Genomic DNA, 23,612 nt, shown 5'->3' with positions numbered 1-23,612 from the left:
TGTTTTTTTTTGACTATTTTCCAAATTACAGAATAGTTATTGACACATTTCTTATGAACAAGTTTCAAAAGAATTAAAACACCCTTAAAAGCATTGAATAGTGGAAAGAACTTGGATCATGCAGTTCAACACCTCTGAACGCAAGTCCTGCTTTATCATCTACTACCTGTAACTTTGAAACTTTCAAAACCTGTTTCTGCATTAGATCCATAGGAATATATCTTACTTCATTAGGTAAGAATAGAAAATATTTGTGAAAGTGTTTATCATAGTAACTGTTATGTTCAGTTTACCATTTCAGACAAAGGCAGCTAATAACATGAGGCTATTTCTTATAATGTTCTTTATTTTCATATATTTTATATATTTATATTTAATAAGTATGTGACTTGTCAAGCTGGATACAAAATAGCACCTTCTCTCCCCTCCTCCCTAAAGGTCATATCACATCCAAATATAAATACACAAGAATTAGAAAATGATGTAATTATCAAAATAGTGTTCCCCAAACACTATTCCTTTGAACAAAATTGGTTAAGTTGAGTGGAGAACAATAAAGCATTTGGCCATTTTGTAATCATAAGTGATTCACAACCTACATAGTTAGCCCTCTAGAGGTGATGCTGGAAGACAGAACATTTTATTTTGCCAAGCAAAAGCATTATAACTAATGGTTCCTAAAATATATCTTCTAATGCAAGAGAAATTTTAATTTTAAAAAATCACAGGTAAAAGCACAATCTTTTAAACTGCATAGAGTTAGTGTTCTTCTTTTTAATCAGTTTGCTTCAATTAGTGAAAATTTTGCCAGTAGCCACTACTTGGACAGATGCCATAGCTTGTCTCTTATTTGGGGAAATTGCTTTTCCAGAAGCAAATCTTACGCATGAGGTAAATGGACTATTAGACTTCTTCCATGAAATCATCCCAGAAGAATAAATTGCAGCTGTTTTGTAGAGGGACAGAGAGAATGCTGGAACCTTAGTTGCTTTCATAGTTTACATCTGGCTTTGCAGCAACAGGAATGTGGGGTGACTCTCATTTGGAGTTTCAGCTGCACCAAAAGGGCATCTCTAAGATGCGGTACAGGAAGGAGGCTATGCACAGAGCATGCCCAGTTCGTTGCCTAAAATGGTACTGGGTAGGGACAGAGCATGACAGATCTTAGAGGCAGCAAGGGGAATACTCAGGTGTGATCCAGATAACCAAAGCTCCTGACTCAAGTGGTTGAAGATGAGAAGGAGGAAGACAGGGGTCAGAGAAGGCCAAAGGAAGCATCTGTCTCCTTGACCTAACTGACACCTGACATATCCCTGGTTTCCTTCCCAGTCCCAGGAGGGAGAGAAAGGCAGCTGTGTGGGATCAAGGCATTTGGTTAGAATGCAGCTGTGGTGCATTCTCTTCTGGAAGATCATTTCTGGCTCCAGAGAACAGGATGGGAGTAGGTTAGACAGAATATTAATTTCCTGGATAAAAGAGGAAATGCAGGATACCCTCTAATCTTAACTTTCCTCCTTCAAAGGAGTAGCAAGAAAATTATATATTTCCTTGAAAATAAGGATAAAGAAGAACTAGCCCAGTTTGCAATCGAGTCTCAATAAAAGGAAAAAGCCCTGTAGCAGCTACACTACAATGCTCAAGATTTAGTTAACCCTTGACTTAGTCCGAAGGTTGCTTTGAGGCAATTTCTGCAGCTTGTCTACCTCTGTGTTTTCACTGTAATCTATATTTGCTTTGATGAGTCTATAAGAAGCAATTATATGTACATATATAATAATTATTTATTTTCTTTAGTTACCTATTTAAATATCTACTCTATCAGAAGAAAAGCATGATCATTTATCTTCGGCCCTCTACTCAAAAAATGCTTTATACTTGGTAGGTTCAATCAATGTTTGACAAATGAATAGATGAACATAGGCGTGGCTTAGTGCTTGGATGAGTGCAAAATTCTACAATATTCTTGATTCTATCAAGCTGGAAACAGGAGGGAACATGGCTGACTGGGAATTAGGAGTTATGGAGCTGTGCTTTCTTACTGTTTTTGAGGATGACTGTAGACCTAGGAAGCTTAAACCTTCCTTAGGTTATTTGGAAAGAGAATTGAATTAAAGGGAGGACCTACTACTATTTCTGAATCCAACTGCCATCACAGTCAGATTGCCATTTTTAAGGGGGAAAGAAGGAAACATGCATGCACGTTTAGCAGAAATGTTTTTTGATGGAGCTGGGACCCCTATGTATTCCTTTGGTCATATGCCCATAACTGAAGTGTATCACCATTGTCCTAGTTATTAAATTGTATACAGAAATATAAAATTGTTGGAAATCAGCAAGAATAAATCTTCGCATTTGGACCTCTGCCACAGGGCAGAAAAAACAGCAGAGAAAATCATGATGTTTTAGGCCTTTGTCCAACATGATGTTTACCAGATTACTGACATTTGCTAGCAGAACAGTACTATTTATCACTGAGACAAGCTGAAAAAGATAAGTACAATTCTCATTAGCCTGTATTTCAGAAATTATTTTCTGGTAATATCTTTAATAAATACTTTAATATATAACCCTATTTTAAAGAAGATAAAGTTTCCTTTACTGCATTTGGAAGAGCAACTAAATAATTCAGACTAGTCTTGAAAATAATTGCATTTTAATGGGGAAATTTAGAATTAAAGAATTCTCATTGAAAAATAATAAAATTTAGGAAACCACTTTGTTCCTTTTACTGTTGCTGAATAAGTATTATCTCAAAACTTGGAAAGTTAAAAAAAATAAAATTCTGCTCATGATTTAAGGTACAGAGAATTTGAGCAGGGCTTAGAAGGGCCGTTCTCACCTGGGGTCTCTCATGCATTTGCCTTTGGGTGTTGTCTGGGGCCAGAGCCATAGGGAGGCTGGCCTAGAATGGACCCCCCAGCCAGTGCGCTCTCACAACTGCGAGTTGGTGCCGCTGTCTCCTGAGAGCGCAGCTGTTCTGTTGTCCGGAGTGCCCCATGTGACCTCTCCAGTACAGTGGTCTCAACATAGACAGACATCTTACATGGCCCCTGGCTGCCCCCAGAGCAAGCATCCCAGAACTGGGTAGCAGCTGAACAACCTTTCCTGACCTAGTTTCCAAAGTCATGCTGTGTCACCTCCTCCACATTCCTTTAGTTCATAGAGACATTGTAAGGCCATGCCAGATTCCAAGGGAGGGGAATTTGACTCCACCTTTTGAACTTAAAGAAAAGAAAAAAGGGAAAATGCAGTATAATACATTGTAAGCTGTGAAAGATACAGGTAAACTAAGGCACAGAGAATTTAAGCAACTTTCCCAGTGATCTTAAGGATCAAGAAGAGGAACCAGGATTCAAATGCAAATAATAATCTTATAAAAAGAAGTTAGAGAAACATTTTTAAATACAGAAAGTTTACAAAATAAGATGAGACTCTCATGCACCCATTACTGAGCTTCAGCAAGTATCAACTAAGGCCAGTTTGTTCCTATATATCCCCACCCACTTTCCCCCTTCCTTATTATTTTGAAGCAAATTCCAGATACCGTATCATTTTACCCAATAATATATCAGTATGTTTCTCTGAAAGATTAAAACTTCTAAATAATACCGTGATAACCAGATTACATTTAAAATTAAAAACAGTTTAATATTATCAAATATTCATTCAATATACATATTTTCAATCAACTTATAAATATTATTAATGTTTTATTTTACAGTTTTTCTTTGTGAATAAGAGTCCAAATGAAGTCCATACATTGCATTATTTAAATAGGTCTTAAGTCTCCTTAAAACTGTAGTTTTACCAACATTTCTTAATTTTCTCTTGCAATTTATGTATTGAAGAAATTGGGATTTTGTTGAATCCATTTCTTTAGTAGATCTTAGCATGTTCCTCATTGACCTATTTCTTATAAATTACGAGTTACATCTAGAGGCTTAATCAGATTCAGGATTAATTGTTTATTTATTTGATTGTTTTTGACAGTACTAATCTATAGTGAGGATCTGTATCTACCTTTCAAAGGTGTGTAATTGATCACTTCCCATGAGGAATATACGTCATGCAAAGAAACTCTTATCATTGTATTGGTCACCACATGGGCCAGGAAAGGCAGCCTAAGACACATGTGACAAAGCTTCCTCACAAATATACATCAAGTACACAGAAGAAAGTGAGAGCAGTTTTCAGGTGCAGATGATGAGGTTGTTATATTGGATGGTAACATTCATTTCAAAAATGTTCCTGGCCAAATACAAATCAGAAAGAAAATTACTATTATGTCTAGTTGCATCCTAGTACTTCTGGGGATGTATTATGAGAATGTATAACCTCTTGAAAGGATGTGAAGAGATGATTGTAGCAGAACGTAGCAGAAAAGGTCTTGAAACCATGACCTTGAACTTTTCACCATGGGACAGCAGAAAAGACTATGATTTTACAACTAATCAATCAAAAAGCTACTTCTGTATATAAGGCAGTGAGATCAAAGCTCTGGTGAAAAATAGTCCTTTGTTCCTACTTACCCAGATCTTAAAGAAAAGAAAGAAAAGGGAAAATGCAGTATAATACATTATAAGCTGATACATAAGAAGTTTGGAGGGGTTTGTTATTGGAATGGTTGTGATGAATACTATAGGGGAGTAGGGGGGATAGGTACACTTTAAAGGACTGTTAGAATGGCAGTAGAAGAAAATGAGTGGGTGGAGTGTTCCATAAAACATAAATTATAGGAACAAAAATGAGTAGCTAGGAATAAGCACAGTATGTTCAAGGGACAGTGTAGACCAGCATCTTTTAAAAATATGTACAGTGTTTATGTGAATACATGGTGCATCAGATAGTTCTAGAGTGAGGACTCATACCATCTTGTCCTTGTTTTAGTTTACCCATGAGGCACCGTGGATAAGCCACTTAATTTCATTGGGTTTCTGTTTCTTTACTTATGAAAAGAGAGTACTGGACTAGCTTAAAAGTTCCTGATTTCTGGGACAGGTCAAGTTTTTTGAATGTTGACCAAGTTGATTTCTAATGAAGGTCAAAACCAACAAAATAACAACAACCTGCTATCTACTATTAGAATAATTTTTTTAAAAGAAGGTATATTTAAAATGGGGCTGGAGCTAGTCTCAGAAGTGTGTGTGTCTGATAATTTATATTAAAACTAACCAAAATGCTCTCATTTTTGTCTGATTTTGATATAGACTAATAACTTCATCACAGATCATCACTAATCAGCATTTGGGAACCAAAGACTAGCTGATACTTAATGGTCCTTCCCTTTGTGACATTCTAAGAGCTCATAACTGGGATAATGTCCCCTTTGTATTCTGCCTGTAGTTTCTGAGCAAGCTAGTTAACACCTTGATGCCCTGTCTAGCCCTTAAATTTACAGCATGTTTTTAGGTCCAATGTCAGAACAAGTCTTGTTGGGGATACAGATAGGCACAACAGGGGAAAGATACCCTGGTGGAAACCAGGAGAATAGTCTTTCCATCTGTATTTCATCACTCCTGGCTATGTGAGCTGCTTCATGTCACTAAACTTTTTCTAAAAATCATCTGGAAAAATGAAACTATCATACTGCCTTATGGACCTCACTGGATTGCTGTGAGGTAAAGGAGATAACTTATTTTCAGTTTTTCATGAACTGTAATGCTACATAAATAGAAAGTTTTAATAATAAAATACTGATACGTGAAGTCCCGCAAGTGAATATGAATTTTTGAGTAATTCAGAGAAGATTGTTGGGTTGTGATTTTAATCACCAAGATGACTCTCTGAGAACTAAGCTGCAAAAGCCACAAGCCTGAACCATTTTTTATGTTAAATCTTCAGGGAAAAAATGTATATAATTCAACCTAAGCAGTTCCTGTTATTATAAAATTCTAGGATGGCAACGTAATCAAAGCTGTCAGCCATCCAGATATATCATTTTTTCTCTCCCCATCTGAAATTTATCTGCACTTTGGCATTGAACAAATGTTAAGGGAGCCACTAGAACTGAAGTTCAACAACATCTAAAAGTAAGCATAAGTGGGAATTAAGACTTCGACAATGAGGCCACGGAGTAATGATGAAACACAGGCAGTAACTTTTTTCCAAATGAAAGGAAATATGTATTTTCTTAGTTGGAGAACCCTAATTATCAAAGATTTGGCAGAAAGTCTACCACTCCTAATTGCATGAAATTAGCAAACTGACATTTCTGAAAATGGCAGTGATCGTGACTATGTAGTGCGTTAAATATCCTCCTACAAGGTAGCTGTTCATCACTGAAAACACTTCATTTTTATTATTCCTCTCTGAATTATTTCTCTAGTGAATTCTTGGAATATATTTATGCATGTACAGAATCACCTGCACTTTGGTATTCAAATTTATATCCATAGTTGACCACAAATTGGGAACTAAACTTTTTTCCCCACTATCAACAGAGCAGTGATAATATGAACTAATTTTTTTTTTGGAAAGAACTCAGAAGTAGGTGATTTCAGATACATTTTCTGTGATTTTCATGGATGACATGAAGATAGGAATGTGGCCATTATGATAGTTTACCTGTATATACTTACATAAGATTCAAACTTGAAATGGTATCTTCCCAACATAGCAGTTATTATATACCCTGTTGCAATTTTCTTTTTAATTGAAAATTGCAAATTTAATTCTTTTTTCTGTGAGGATATGGGCAGTGTCTGTCTTGTTCCTGCTGTATCCCCAGGGCCTAATAAATTGATGGTGTCCAGAAGGTATCCAGTCAGACTTAATTGAATGATCCTCCGCACTTCAAGTCCCAGATATGACAGAGGGTTGAAAAGCATTTTTGATTTATGTTATATAGTCTCAAAATATGAAAATGATCACATGAATTTGAATTAATAAAATACCAAATTTTTGCTTAACATCTTACATCAATATGGAAAAAAGCCAGTGGAAGAGAGAAAAGTAAAATATTATATAATGTAATATTTTTCTCCATTAACATTCATAATGATGATTTATTTTAAATACCATGCCTTTTGAATAAAAGTTTATCCTTTTACATCTACTGAAATATTTTAGTATCTTAAGAGCATTTGGTTATTCAGTGTGTTTACATTTATAAATGAAAAGCAGTAACTTAGTTATTTAGATTTAAATTTAAAGTCCCAAAGTAATGCTACATATAATAAGTTTTAAAGAAATTACATTAACAAATTTTGTTTATCTTATTCTGATTAGCTGCATATCCTTTGGTCATAAAAGTGATACTGTTTTGACATTCCAATTAAAACTGAAAGAACTGTTCTTTCAAAAGCTTGAATAAATTTTCAAGTTGTTGCCCCAGCAACTTGGTTGCATATTCATATAACTTTAATTTTATATGTAGATCTGTGACAGTGTTAGGGTTATCAAAAGGATCTTTAATGATTTGGCTAAAGCTCTTGTATACTGTAAGGATATTTATGTAGAAAGGTATAGATTTATAAATTACTCCCACTTAACACTTATGAAAGGAATTACTTTCTAGAACAAGAACAATGAAGGTAAAACACTGTGCACTGAGATATCTGAGCCTCACTCTTACAAAATATTAATTTTCCTTTTATGCAGAAGAGTAATTACATGGGGGAAATAATGTGTTCCATTTATGATTTTAAAAAAATCATTTGACTTTGTTGGAAAAGGTAAAGCAGATATTTCAAACTACAAATAATACATTTCCTAGAAGAAGAAAAATACAGTAGTGGTAAGACTACCACTGCAACAGTGATTTCTTTGTAAACATAACCTTTGTGATTCTGTAGTCAGGTGTCCCTTTATATTGACTGCACTTTGCTTTTACTCTCATGCTAGGTCTGGAAAAAGTGCCAAAAGACCTTCCCCCTGACACTGCACTGCTGGACCTGCAAAACAACAAAATAACTGAAATCAAAGATGGAGACTTTAAGAACCTGAAGAACCTTCATGTAAGAAATTTTTCTTTTTAAGTTGTAATAAGATCTGACTCAAAGTATTTTTCAAAATAAAATTTAGATGAGGCCAAGGGTACTATATGGTAATAAATAAGCACGTAAGTGTTTATTAAATTCTCTTTTTAGGAGAGAGATGAGGGAGCAAAGTGTTGTGCTCATTAACCCCTAAAAAATTAGCCAATTTTCTTACATATACCCATACAGCTTAGGATTGCCTTCCTAAAAAATATGTTATATCTTAATCTTCTCACATGTTTTATCAATAAAAATCTTTATCTTCCCAACTAGACTGCACTTCAGTAGTGGAACAAAACACAAAATGGACTGACCTTAGCCTTACTTTATTTCATCATTTCTTTTGTTTTCTTTCATTCCTTTTCTAAGAGGTGCAAATAACTTTGTATAGGCTCAGAGATTGGCACCAAGGAAAAAAAACATGTCTCTCTCTCTCTCTCTCTCTGTGTATATATATATATATGTCATACATCTTGCCTTGTATTTAGGATTATGCATGCTGCATCCTTATCTGTATCTGTGTTTCTACTCTGATTTTCCATTAACCTCTACTATAATGTGGTACAGTCAGGCTACCAGTCAGAATTCCAGCAGAAAAGAGGTAGCATAATCAAGACAAGATTTAGTTATCAACTTTCTGACAGCCAAGATGAGAAAAGCAATAAACATCTGTTAGGAGAAAATTTACCAGATTTTTAAAAGGAAGCAAAGAATTTTTCTTTGAGATTTTAAGATTGTCCATGGAACAGTTAACAAAAATAATAGCACATAATAAAATGGCACCATTAAATTATTGAAGTATCCAACAATATAATATAAGCACATTATAAATTGTGAAGGTTATGGGCAAAAAGTAAGAGAAAAAAAAAAAAAAGATATGATACTACATTAGGTTACCCAGTCAGTGTTTTGAGAGAATATGGGACAAAGGAATCATAAACGATTAGCAGAATTTTGAAAGGGAGAGAAAAGGGTTTTCTGTGCAAGAGGAAAAGAAAGGCAGAAGAAAGCGAGCAGCAGGCAAATAAAAATAGAAGATGATTAAGGTGAAGGATACAGGCACCACGACAGTGGAGGTAAGGCTTGAGCTGGAGATCTCAAACCCTGGACCAGTGAGACCCTTCTCCGTGCACTGGACATGGGCCCCTATTCACCTTCTCTCCGTGTTCATATTATGGTTTCATTGGGAGCAAGCTGATGGTGACACCAACAAAGTTTATCACTGATTATTTAAACTATCCCTGGAATAAGTTAAAAGAGGTGAAAGTAAAACTGAATATTACTAGTTTCAATAAACCAAAGTATTATAAAGCTTCATTTCATTTGCATGAATCTACCCTAAAGCTACATTTTTTTAAGGAAGGAAAATTCTCTTAATCCCACTTCCTGTATTTTAAGTATAATCTGAATAATTTGTGTAAACTCCTCATGTCCTTAAATAAGAGATACCTAGTTTCTGTGACATTCTCATTAAATCTGGCATTTGTAATAATGTGTTCTTTCTTTTCCACATCTCCTTCTAGGTATGTTTTTAGGCAACTTATCATCTTGGCAATCTCTTTCTTTCTACTTTAAAGTATACACTGGATGTAGAGAGTTTATTAGAGCTTCTAACCATTCAGAGGATGTTGAACAGCTATTTTTGTCTTGCTCTTTCATTCATGATCATTTCTATCCTTGTTATTATGCAAGTAAACATCATAATTTCACCTGGGAAAGGCACACTTGAATGAGTAGGAAGGGAAGAAATGAGAATTTACCAAGGATTACAATTGAAAGTATTTAACAGAAAAATGTTCCTTTTTTCTCAAGAATTTTACCAGTTTACAACTGTGGCTATAAGTGGTACATGTTGCTTAAGAGTAGTCTTATACTTAAATATAGTAGAAAAACTGCATAATTATTGTATAAAATAATGGAAAATTAACTATTATAATGCCAACAATCAATATATTTCCTTTGAATTAAAGCTTAATAAATCTAGTGAAAGAGTTTTTTTTTTAATTAACAAAACAAAAATCGTCAGGATTGAATAACAGCAAATGTTTGTTTAGCAATTACTATATACTAGGTACTGTTCTTAATATCTTATATACATTAATTTATTTAATTTTTATAACTGTTCTAATGAAGTAGACACTCTTGATAACCCCTTTATACAGATGAGCATACTCAGGCACAGAGAGGTCAAGTTACTTGCTTATTGTGACACAGCAAATAAGAGCCAGAACTTGTGATCTAAACTCAGGAGCAGTCTGGCTTGAGTCTGTGCACTAATAATTGCCTGTAAATATGATAGTAACCATAAAATCCCTTAAAACAACACCTGGCACAGTGTGCCCTACATAAGTGGCTTTGGAGAAAATTGTCCATAACATTAAGTCAGGTTTCAAGATTGTTTTTCAGTTTTATTGAAATATAATTGGTGTACAACACTGCATAACTTCAGGGTGTACAGCATAATGATTTGACTTGCATATATGGCAAAAGGATTACCATAATAAGTTTAATTAACCTCCATCATCTCATACAGGTATTTTAAAAAGAAGAAAAGCAGTTTCCTTGTGATGAGAACTTTTAGCACTTACTCTCTTAGAAACATTCAGAGATACCATACATCAGTGTTCACTGTAGTCATCCTGTTGTACATTACATCCTCAGTACTTACTTATCTTACAGCTGGAAGTTTGTACCTTCTGACCATTTTCTTTTGATAAAGTGGTGAAAATACTTTTTTTTTCTGCTTCCATACTATTTCTATTGCGAGTCACTGTTTCATCACCTCTCCCCCTACCTACCAGGCTAGATCGCTTTTTCTTTAGTTACTAGAGAAGTAGGTAGTCCTGATTTTTTGAGCCTGTGCTTCAATTTTAGGTTAAGTGGCACTCAAGGCAGTTCCTGACCCTCAAGCAATAAGTCTTCTCCTAACTTGACTTCTCTCAGCCTCTTACCTAACTAATGACAATCCATTTGGCTTGTCTTCCTTCTTTTCATCAGCTGATCTCCTGAAGAACATCTGCAGTTTACCCTGACTGCCTCCGGTTTAGCTGGACTTTGTCATTAGCCAATGTAATTTGTCAGTTTTTTCCCATATCAACATCTTGCCATTGCCTGTTATAATTCTATATACCTTCTTAAATACACATCCTTGTGTGTGGAACTAACATTAACCACCTTTAGCAACACTGTATGTCGAGTAACTTTTTTCACATATGGATCTGTTTTATATGAAGCTCTGATTTATATGGATCTTAACGTTTTATATCATGATGACCAAAAATTTGCAGTTTATGCATTTTTTCACATTTATTTTACTCTGAAAGCAAAGATGCTTTTTGCTGGACTAGATCTTTTAACCAACTATTCTATTTTAAAGGTGCTTTGCAAAGAAGCAGTCTATATACATGATCATTTTTTAATCCTCACAACAACCCCCTGTAGGTGTTATTAGTTCCATTTTACAAAAGAAATGATTGGGGACAAATGTCACACCACCTCAGAAATTTAGCAGCAGTTATAACTACAGCATACTTAGCAGTAGAGATACTGTCTAGTTACTATCTGGTATAAGAAGTAATATTTTATTACCTGAAATGGCAGGTAATATACATCATCAGGTTGATTCTTCATAATAGGTTTCAACATTTAACGTAAAATAAAACAGATTTTCAGACCATGTTTAATGCAATTAATTGAATAAATCTTTCAGAATTTTCTTCCATAGATGGCAACTGAGGACATCCTTTGCTTTGATAATTAACTGTTCGCTATTCTGGCTGTCTTTCAATGATGCAAGTCCTCTCAACTCTTCTCTCCTCTAGCTCTGGCTTTTACCGATTTCCTGGATATTTTGCTTGTTAATATCAATTTCCTCTGACTTTAACCCTCATGAGTTTTTGAACTTTCTGTAATATTATTTGAAATTTCCTAGGCTTTTGTTTTAATCAACCAATGCACCTGTTGGCATTAGTCAAAAGATTATGTTACTTGTAGTAAGTTTTACTTAGTCAAATAATGTGAACTATATGAAGACGTACATGAGTTAATGAGCCAGCTGTTACCTTCAGAAAATAGTCTTGCAATTCTGAGACTGAATGTTTTTACTGTTCTATTACTTTAGTTCCTATTCTGCCCCTCTGCATTTTCATAGGTGCCTAAAAATGTACTACAATTTAAAATGCAAGTTTCTTAGACCTTAATAAAACTATTCTAAATTCATTAGAATTGGTTGATAAGATGGCTTAAAATAATAAGTGTGGTTCTGTAGACATACAGATCATTGGAAGAGAATGAAGTAGTACAAAAGAAAGTTTAGTAATATCTATAACATAGCCATAATGGTTTGCAAGTAATCTCCTGTATTAGAACTCAGAAACAAAATTTTTTAATTACCAAAAATATTATCATATTTGACTATATATATATATATATAAATATATATACACCTTTGTATGTAAAAAGGGCAAAAACTGAAGAAAAATACATTGTCTTTGCATATCATATTAACTACATCTTTATTCTGTAAATCCATTAGTAAAATACATTAAAATTTAGGAAAAATGAGAATTTTTGTGAGAAAGCAATCCTTTCCCTCCAAAAAAATAACTGGTAGCAAAATCAAAGGAAATTTGTTTACTCTTTCAAGAGATGAGGAAATGCAAAGTACAGCAATGAGCTACAACATAATGTGCTAATTTGGCAAACACTGAGAAAAGATTGTATCTAAATTTGCAAGGCTGCAAGAAAACGTTACTCTCTTGAATTGCTAGTGGTAGTATAAATTAGTGCCACCCTTCTGTAGAGGAGCCATGACAACAATCCATGAACATGGACTTTTAGGTTCAAAAGCTGATGGAGGGGTGGATGCCTGTAGCCCTGGATTCTTTTCAGGTCACTCTGGTGATTTCAACCTTTAGGAGTAGTTATTGTGTAAAAATTAAATCTCTCTATGTATGTTTATCTATATAAAACCTAAATTTTATTAAAGTCCTCTCCTCTTGACTCCTAATGTTTGTTCAGGTCTTCATATGCTTTTTAAGTAAAGGAATCACATTGTTTAATTTTTTCTGATTTCTTTTAATTTTGAAGATTTCTCTGCTACTCTCATAAATGGAATGAATAAACTACACACTTGTTTTGTATATGTGTGTGTGTATGTATGTGTGTGTAGGGAAGGTTTTGGAATTAAGATTTTTTTTTCTGTTGTTCACTATCTACAGACGTTGATTCTCATCAACAACAAAATTAGCAAAATCAGCCCTGGAGCATTTGCACCTTTGGTGAAACTGGAACGACTTTATCTGTCCAAGAATCAACTGAAGGAATTGCCAGAGAAAATGCCCAAAACTCTTCAGGAGCTGCGTGCCCATGAGAACGAGATCACCAAAGTGCGAAAGGCTGTGTTCAATGGATTGAACCAGATGATCGTCGTAGGTACAGATATTCTTATAACTCTAAGACCAGGATTCAAAGTTCACCTTAAAAGATTACAAGTAAGCTTTAGCTACAGGAAGGTAAATTACCTAGAACTTGCATGTCTTAAGCCCACAGGAATAACCGGTAGCAGGGCCAGGAGAAATGGAATTTTGAATCTGTGCCTTACAACATTTTTATTATTGCCCTTGAGGATCTGAGAATGTGGAGAAAGCTCTAGGGCTTACACTCTTGGATGCCCAAGATGCAGGATGGAATTAAGTAATGCTTAATTAAATATATCTAAAGGGTACTTTTCCATTGTGGGAATTTGTACTGTTTGGAATATCTATAGTCATTTGCTTTAAAAAAAAATGTGTTCTAATGTTTTGTTCTGTGTGTAGTGAAAAGTTTGTAATTTTAATAATTGGCTTACAAAATGCTAGATTCAAATTATTTAACAATATTTTAATATATCAAGTAATAGCCCCATTAGTGTGATTTGTAAACACTTGCTTTTGTTGATTTCTAGGTAAACTTGTGTATGGACCTTAAATAATTTTGTTCTTACTGCTTTTGCTACTATTGCTTTTCCACAAACCTTTGTTTTTTGTTGTTTGTTTTAATAAGAGAAATTTTTATCCCATTTTGCTATCCCTTTGAGAAGCATGTCTTTTAATATCTCTTTTGTTTTTCAGTCAAGTCGTTATAGATCTAAATTTCTTCTTGTTGAAACAGACACTACGCTGACTTGCAATGCCCTCAAATTGTCCTCTTAAAGCCTTGCCCTTATTGCATTTATAGAGCTTGGCACCAACCCACTAAAGAGCTCAGGCATTGAAAATGGAGCCTTCCAGGGAATGAAGAAGCTCTCCTACATCCGCATCGCTGACACCAACATCACCACCATCCCTCAAGGTGATGAAAATTCTCCAAAGCAATTTGAATATCTAAATCCAAAAGCTTTGACACTTAAAAAATGGTTTTGGAAATCTGAATGGTAACTAAAGTGGCCAACTTTATTTCTAGTAAATTCTGTATTCCTCAAAGTGTTTCTACTGAACCTAGGCAACTATTGGGCCATCCAGGCCAACTGTAGGGGTGATCAGCCTCTTTCACCTATAAAGTCTCTTCTAACATGTAAGTTAATACACAATAGAATTGTGACATCACAAAGAAAAAAGTACAGTTACCTAAAAATAGAGTACTTTAGTGGTACTTTGTTTTAAAAAAATGATACATGAAGTACTTACAAAATTTGAGCCAATTTTTTCTTTGAGTCACCAATCCCTTGGTGAATTCCTTTCCATCTCAGGACATTCTAGTCATTACTATATGAATTACAGGATCCACAGTGGTCACACTGTTATTTAAGAGTGGTGGTTGTGTGTTGTAAAGAGTATGAATTTTAGAGTCGGTTTGCTTGAGTTCACTGTCCCTAACTGGCTCTACGATCTTGGACAAGTTATTTTTAACTTCTGTTTTTTTAATCTGTAAAGTGGTGGTAATACTAACATCCACTTCATTGGTTGTTTTAAAATTAAATAAATAATTAGAGAAATACCTGACCTGTAGATAACTAGTAGATTAACATTACCTTCTATTATTCATTAGAAGTATTTTAAGGACTCCTTTTGTTTAGGCAAAGCACAAACCCTGGAGGCAGGGCAGTGAATAGGATACGTACCTACCTTCAGGGAGCTTATTGTCTAAAGCAAAGCCAGGCAAGTAAATGACAGTCATCACAGTCACAGGAGTAAGCTCGTTGTGCTAAGGCTTAGCCAGGAGAGGCACATACGCCAATCTTTGTGAAACAGAAAAGGCATCAAATCATCAAAAATAAGTTTCTCTACTTTTCATATTTTTCTGGCCCCAGGTTTTTCAGTCTCACAAAAGCCCCTCTGTTCTCAGATTTTCCCCTCTGGTCCTTCCTCATCTTAGATGTCTTGTTCTTGTACTGAGTACAAAATACAGGCACTTGCCCACAGAAGACAATTATCCTTCATTGTGCTTCCACAGAAATAAGTCTTGAGGGTACATAGTCTATAGAGTGGTTCCTTACTACCCCCTGCCCTCTCCATAGTCTTTTTGCTACAGAGGATGTTTTTGCTGCCCATAAACAGCAACTGATTGCATAGATGATAGGTAGGTAGATGGAGGGAGATTGATTTATAGTTCACAAAGCACTTTCACGTTGAGTCTCTGACTTGTTACATGTAATAAGAGATGTTTTAATCCCCAGTGCAGGGGTTTTATATTTTAAAATATATTTTAATTTATATTTACAATAATGTATTTTATAATAATTATATATAAAATTTTCTATATATATTGCCTAAAAATATATATATACGTATGTGTGTATATATATATATATATAGCCTATATATGTATATGTGTGTGTGTGCGTGCGTGTGTGTGTGTATACACATACATATATAGCCTAAAGCCTTAGAGCTGCAGGAGGTGAAGTAAAATAGCTGGAATTTAAAGTCCAGGTCTTTTTCGTGACTTCACGCTGCCTGATGACTTGCATTAAGCAGTCTTTGACTTTTCTGTCCTTCTTAAAGCATTTCCTAAATCTCTCTCAGTAACACATTTCATCACTTAGTGAGTGATCTGTTTTCCTTAATTTCTTACATGTCCTCCCTGTGCAAATGCTCTTTCTCATCTTCTCTAGCTTGCTTTTATTTACCAAACTCTTAATAATATGAAAATTATAGTAACTAGTTTTATTAAGCACTTGTGCCAAGATGCTTTTCATGGATTCTGTTATGAGAATCTCAAAACGATCCTCTGTAGTAATATATCACATCTGTTTTATAAATGAGGAAAATGAGTCTTAAAGAGATAAAGCAAATTGCGACCAAGACTGTAGAGCTAGAAAGTGGCACGGCTGCGGCTGTGCTGGGCTGACCTCAGAGCTCATGTGCTGGACCATTTCCCTCTGCTGCCATGTTAAGTCCTTCTTCCCGTGCACATTTATGCCCATGGAATACATGAGTCTTCCTTTCCTAGGCTGGGATCCTTATGCTCAAACATCGCCCACTTTCCAGGAGTCTTAAATTCCACATATTCTCTCCCATCACTGATGGACATGAAAAGGCAGTGGAGTGAAGTAGAAAGATCATAAATTCACACTCCAGAGTTAGGTCATTATTTTGTTATATACTCATTTGCTTTATTTATAGCATTTTAAAAATCCACATTTACTTTTTCTAAGGAGACTCAAATGATTGAAATCCTTTATTCCAAGAGTGATTGTGATTTCCTGATAGTTATTCATAAGAATAATGCTACTGTTGTTTCATTTCCTTCAGTTATGAGCATTTTATTTTAACTCTTTGGCCAACTAGCAGCATATTACATTTCCTACTTAGTAGCTAGGTAGCTTACAGGATGGGTAACTTTGAATCTCTATTTTCTCATCTATGAACGAGGATTAATTAAAAGTAATTTATACATTGAAAAAAATTAAATGAGCTAAGTTAGGAAAACTGCCAATCTCAGTGTTCAGCACAGAACAGACATTTAGTAAGCAGAAGTTCCTTTCCTTCCCATCTCCCACACAAAATGTACTACCACTGAGAAATTAATAGTCATTTTCAAATCAAATATGGAATAAATTTTTACATTAAATAGACAATCTTGACAGACTTTGGTGGGATGCAAAGAAAACTTTAGACCAAGTATAACCCATGACTTTCCAGTTTTGTTCTCTATAAACAAATAACCAACACTTTCTGCTAAGCAGATGTTATTTCTTCATGTAACCAAGTTGCTATTTTCTTTGTAGTTGTTGCTGTTCTTGTAAATGGCACAACATGCAGTTTTAAAAGCTATATAAAAACATAACATCCTCAGATGGCAGGAGGAAATGAAAATAAGATATTAAACTTTTATATTTACTTTACTAAATTTTTAGAAATCATAGCTGTTTACGAATTACTATCCAGAGGTTTAGTGGGAGACTATGGATTTAAAATTATTTCCCCAGGTGCCTTACATATGGCAGATCACTTGATAATAGGCCTCTGTACTCCTCTCGTATAAAGAAATAGTCTTGATTTAAAAAGAACCAGTACGTCTTAGCTCTCTCTCTCTACACACCAAGTTGCAGAGGTGTTTGATGTTTCCATGGAAAAGGTGATTAAAACTAAAGTCAGCACAGTATATAAATGTTAGTTATTGATGATACTCATTAATGAAACACCTGGTTAAGTTTGTATGCAGGCTGAACTTATACATAATTGCTTTATTATCATTCATCGCCTCATTCTAGAGTTATTATCTTTTACCAGTGGCAGTGTTAGCCCATTAACAGAGGGGTGAGAAACTAACGAGATTCAGGGTTTGACTTCAGTTCTACAACTGTATCCTAAAAGTTGCTAGGATGGAAATCTAATACATGATAAACACAGTCCATGTTTTTATTAAAATCAATCCAGGAGAAAGGTAGAAAGGGCTTGTACTACTTCCCAAAGCAAATGTATTATTGTAAAAGCGATGAAAGAAAAAGATGAAAAGCAAAACTGGTGAGTAAGATGCAGAGCAGATTTTTTAAAACTGTATGTCGTTTGGAAAATTAATGGCACATATCCTCATTATATAGTTGTACATTCTCTAATTACATTTATTTGCTAATTTAATGTCATACATTTCCATATTGTAGGTCTTCCTCCTTCCCTCACTGAATTACATCTTGATGGCAACAAAATCACCAAAGTTGATGCAACTAGCCTGAAAGGACTGAATAATTTGGCTAAGTAATAATATTCTTTCACAATGTTCTATCAGTAAAATGGCTAGATATACTAGTGCATATATGCTCAGAATTAGAAACATGATGATTGCTTTTTTTTTTTTTTTGCCTGTAACACATTTTTTGTTGTTTCTAATAACCTCAAACTTCAGCTTGCCCAATTATTTGTTAAAAAAAAACTAATGGAATAATGTACTTATCATAACCCCATCAAGATCAGCCTTATGTTTTATGAATACCATACTGTTTTTAGATTCATTAATATATACCATGTGTACAAGGTGTTTGATTAAATCCATATGTTCATTCAGTATGTTCTAACTTGGTTGTCTCAAACAGAAGGTTAAGTAAATTATAACATAGCATTCAGAATTTGCAAATGTACTAAAATGAAAGGTCATGGAAGTATTGAGTATCTCACACTAATATTAGAATAGTTATCATGAGATTCTCTAACTAACTCCTATTCTCTAAAATGTTTAAAATGCCTCTGGACAGTTAATACACTCTAAAAATTTTTTTCTAGCCCTTCTTAACTTTTTTTTTCCTTATAGATAATCACGAGTGCCCATCCTACTTTCTAAGCTAACTTCAATCTTTCTGTATTTGTTGTCTGGTGAAGAAATAAAAAGAGGAGAGTTCTGGCAGACCCTTGCAGTTGTCTTCAAGGAACTCTCTGTTCTTGGTCCACAGATATTGCTGAATGTTCTAACAGAGAAGCACAGTGTTATGCCAAGTTGGCTCACTCCTCTTTTCGTATATAAATTTCATGGTCGATAAGTACATATAAAATATATCATATATCTTTGAGAAATCCCTAAGACCAGATGGATGGATAATGCCATCTTTCCCATTTCTGTGGTTATTCCCCCAATGACTTAGTGGAGGATGAGGCTGAAAGTGTGCATATGCATGTGACTGTAGCTGCAATATATGACCCTAGTGTCTCTAATGGTAAGCAATCCTTTACATAGTTTCACTGCAGTCTCTAATGAAGAAAATATTTTTCAAAGTAGTGTTACGCATCATCTACCTTCCTGTGTTGATTAGATCTCTCTAGCTGGAGAAGAATGGAGGAGTTGCATTGCTTATTGTGTAGAACTGTGTTTAGGACAGCTATTATTACTGGATTACTAGTAGTAGGAGGAGAAGGAACAGCTGGGATCAAAAACACTATAAAGTTCTAAATATGGTGAATGAGTCATAATATTTGCACCATTTTAGAGAAATGTTTATTTTGTACTGAAAGTGGCATGGAGATTTTGAGGTTCCACACATTAGTATTAACATTGTATGCTTTGTAGCAACTAGAAGCATAAAGAGCTAATGAACTTTGAACAGGTCAACAGAAGTGAAGATTTCTGTTTAAATGGATTTTGAATTCCATTCATTAAATTAAAGCAGATTGCCTCAATGGCCAAGGAAACTTTCTCAGCTCTTGAATTTATCAAATACTTTTCCCTTTGGAATCATTTCAGGATGTCTGAATAAGGCACGTCAGGATGGATGTCTACTATACCATCAAATCCTTATGTTGTTTGCTCCTCACTTATATTGGATCATGAGAAGTATTTTGGTGCTGTGAAAAGAAGGAACAGAGCAGCCTCTGACCTCAGAACACTGTTGCAGGGCAAATATTTCAGTTAGTTATTAGGAACAAATGAAAAGAAAATAGTGTGTGTCCCTCTGCAGAAATAAAAAGTGGTTTTCAGGCAAACTTCCCTTTTCTTATTTAGTATATAGATCATCATGTCCCCTACTAGGTGACATATTCCTCAATGGAAAGAATCATGGTTTTTGAACCGTGTGTCCTCTGCCCTCATAAGACTGGGACAAAATCTTGAGCATAGTAGGTTCTCAAGAATATTTGATGAGTGAATATAAATTAATCATTGAAGAAGTAAAGTTCCCTTTAATAGATTATCAAGACTATTTGGTTCTAAGAAATGTATTAGCCCAACTTGGATATGGGACTTAGAGTGCTGTAAGAAATAGGAGACATGATTCTGAAATAGAAAAGGAAAGGCCAGAAACAAGAGATGAATGTTTAAGACTAAAGGGAAAAACAAAATATTCTGAGCCAGGATTCCAGGTAAATGAACCTTAAGTAAGATAAACCAACTGTGCTCTTAGTAGCCTAAAATCAGTACACTTTCATCTCAATTATTTCAAATACCAAGTCATGATTAAACTTGGGAGACATTTGGTTACCAGCATCTAAATCCTAAAAGAGCTCAAAGATCCTAACTAGCTGAAGATAAGCAGGAATCATCCTAAAAAAAGGTCCCATCCTTTCCATGGCATCTGAAGGAATTCAATTGGTTTTTCCACTTTCTCTGCCCTTGAGGTTTCTGATTCTCTTCCACTACCTTGTTGCCTCATCTCTCTCAGCCCTTTTGGATACACAGCATCCTGGTTCTGACAGAGACTTATTCCTAGAGTTTTGTCTTCAAGTCAACTTCTGACTTTTGAATCTCATTTACAACGCAGGGCATCACCGCTGCAGGCTCCCGCGTGTTAAGCATTAATTAAAAGCAAAATCCCCAACCTTGAGTAGCATTGTATGAGAAATGTCGAAGGGGCCAAGGTCAGGGCCAGAGATCAGCCATTAGGGCCCTAGTGCAGAGATCAGTATGGGAAACCAAGAATACTGGCCCCAGGCATATTCTGATAGTGACAGATGGTCACTGATAAACTCTTTCCAAATGAATGCAAAATGCTAATTCCATTAAGCTTTCTAGCAGGTAGTTTTATTGACTTACTAGAACCTTGTACGTTTTATTTACAACAAATATATTTAGGTAATAAAAATACAATTACTTGATTTACAAAGTGACCAAAATGGTAATAGTACTCCTTTTATTTGTACTACGCCCATTATACAAGCAATTCAGCAGCTATGCGCTGATCATACCAAGCTCTGTGTGAGCGCTTGCAGTTGTCTTCAAGGAACTCTCTGTTCTTGGTCCACAAATATTGCTGAATGTTCTTACAGAGAAGCACAGTGTTATGCCAAGTTGGCTCACTCCTCTTTTCGTATATAAATTTCATGGTCGATAAGTACATATAAAATATATCATATATCTTTGAGAAATCACTTTTCTCAAGGTAAGACTCGCAAGTACACAGTCCCCTGAGTTTTACAAGAGGGTGACAACAGGGTGCTACATGAGCATTCACTAGTGGCACCTATCCAGTCTGGTGCCGTCAGAGGAGTTTTAAAGAGGGTAACTCTAAGCTAAACCCTTAAGAACAAATGGGGTCTATCCAAACTCAGCAAGTTTGGGAAAAATCACTAGGCAGAGGTGACAGTAAGTGCAAAAACAGAAAAAAAATTTCTTTCCTATTGACTTGATTAATCACACAATGCTTATATGAAGGCGTTGATTCTATTCATTTCTGTTTTCTGTTGCAGGTTGGGACTGAGTTTCAACAGCATCTCTGCTGTCGACAATGGCTCTCTGGCCAACACTCCTCATTTGAGGGAGCTTCATCTGAACAACAACAAGCTTATCAAAGTGCCTGGTGGGCTGGCGGATCATAAGTATATCCAGGTAATGCGATGCCACTAAATATTGTGAGAAATATCTTTGGGAGCATATCTCCCTACTGGGATGCTAAGGAGGCAGGAAGCTCGGCTTAGAAATTTTTTTGAAGAGAAATATTTTTAATATGTCTACATAAATAGTCATTCCTGTTTTGTGAAAAATATAGGTTTAAATTAGTATTAATTTTTAAAAATTATTACTGTTGCCTAGGACTTAACATAATGCTTGCTTTCAGAATGTAATATTTTTAATGAAGCTGGATAGTTTCAAGTCACAGATCAGTATAACAAATATATACTGGTTGGAAAAGATGACATCATCTGTAATGTATAGACAGAGAATAAAATCATAGTTTTAACTTTCAGCTTCAGCAGATGTCATACAGGTCAAAAAAGAATGTTTATCTAGCAGAGTGACTGAATTAAAAATTATCAAGTTATAGTGTATTCTTAAGGATAAGAAGATATGGACACATAATATTGAGTTCATAAAATTTGTTTAATGGGTTCATTAGGAATATCCCATAAACGGGATGGAATGGGATAAGTTTGGAAGGGATGGAATGGGATGGAATGGTGTAGAATAGAATATCACTGTATTACTTATCACTGTAGTGGTATTTTATTAAAATTTTGTTTCATATGCACAGATTCATGTATATGAAAGCTCAATACATAATGTGTCTTACTATGAGTCAAAGAGAAAAAAAAATAAAACATGTCCTTTTGAAATCTTTGCTGAGTATCAGCAAATCTCATGGGCATTCACACAGGGTCCCACATTCAGAAAGACCTCATTCTTGGTTTTCCATCTCTAATTGGCTATCCATGTACCCATTTTTCCTGCATTTCTGCAGGTTCCAAGGGAATTTGAGTGCTCTACTTTTTTTCTTTAAGTATATGGTTTGGTTATTTTTAGCAAAATTATATAGTTGTTCAATCAACACAATCCACTTGTAGAATGTTTCTATCACCTTCAAAATATTTCAGTTATCTATTTATAGTCAACTAGCCATAGGGAATCATTAACCTACGTTTTTTTCTGTTTCTATATGAATTTACTTTTCTAGATATTTCATATAAATGTAACCATAAAATGTGTGGTTTTTGTGACTGGTTTCTTTGATTTGTCATAATGATTTTAGGTCATTTATATCATAGCATGTACCATTTCTGTTGAATGGAATTTCATTGTAAGGATATACCACATTCTGTTGCTAGAACTATATCTTTTGATAACAGTAGTTTTGGTTATGTTTTGAAATTAAGAATAAAGATTCTCTAACTGTATTTTATTTTTCAAAGTTATTTTGAATATTCTTGTTCCTTTGCATTTCCGTATAAATGTTAGACTTAGCTTGTTCATTTCTATTGAAATAGACTGCTAGGACTTTGACAGGGATTGTGTTGAATCTATAGATCAATTAAGGGAGATTTTTCATCATAAGAATAGAGTCATTTGAGTCACAAACATGGAATATCTCTGTATTTCATCTTTAATTCCTCACGCAATTTTTTGTCATTTTTAGTGCACAAGTTTTATAATTTTTATTAAGTTTATTCCTAAGTTTTTCATTATTTTTAATGCTGTTGTGAATGAATTGTTATCTTAATTTTATTTTTGAATTGTTTGTTGCTAGTATATAGAAATTCAGTTGTTTTTTATATATGGATCTATCCTAGTACTGTGCTAGAACTGCTTTTAGTTGCAATAGTTTTTATGAAAAAAAAAAAAGTGAGAGAGAGAGAGGGACAAGGAAGAGACTTTAAGAAGGCAAAAGAGGAAGCAGGAAGAATAATCAGGACAACTTCAGTAATCCAGAAGGAGCTAATGGAAGCTTTGAATAAGGTTCTAGGAGTCAACATGCAGAAAACTGGATTGTATGTGCATTCTGAAGGCTGCACAAGCAAGGTT

General features: G+C 34.7%; 1 protein-coding gene and 1 long non-coding RNA gene across 3 annotated transcripts in view; one reads left to right on the top strand and one right to left on the bottom strand.

Moving 5' to 3' along the window:
• Positions 1-23,612, bottom strand: part of LOC105092215 (uncharacterized) — a 447,960-nt gene that overhangs the window by 83,739 nt on the left and 340,609 nt on the right. The window lies entirely within an intron of this gene.
• The window catches only part of DCN (decorin), a 32,654-nt gene that overhangs the window by 8,006 nt on the left and 1,036 nt on the right, over positions 1-23,612 (top strand). For both annotated transcript variants that reach the window (XM_010983868.3, XM_010983867.3), the window contains exons 3-7: positions 7,843-7,955; positions 13,196-13,409; positions 14,193-14,306; positions 18,061-18,154; positions 21,566-21,704. In XM_010983868.3, the coding sequence (XP_010982170.1) occupies positions 7,843-7,955; positions 13,196-13,409; positions 14,193-14,306; positions 18,061-18,154; positions 21,566-21,704 (674 nt within the window). The remainder of the gene's footprint in view (positions 1-7,842; positions 7,956-13,195; positions 13,410-14,192; positions 14,307-18,060; positions 18,155-21,565; positions 21,705-23,612) is intronic.

This window comes from Camelus dromedarius, chromosome 11 (assembly GCF_036321535.1).
Source record: "Camelus dromedarius isolate mCamDro1 chromosome 11, mCamDro1.pat, whole genome shotgun sequence".
Lineage (NCBI taxonomy): Eukaryota > Metazoa > Chordata > Mammalia > Artiodactyla > Camelidae > Camelus > Camelus dromedarius.
This window is presented reverse-complemented; position numbering and strand designations above follow the sequence as displayed.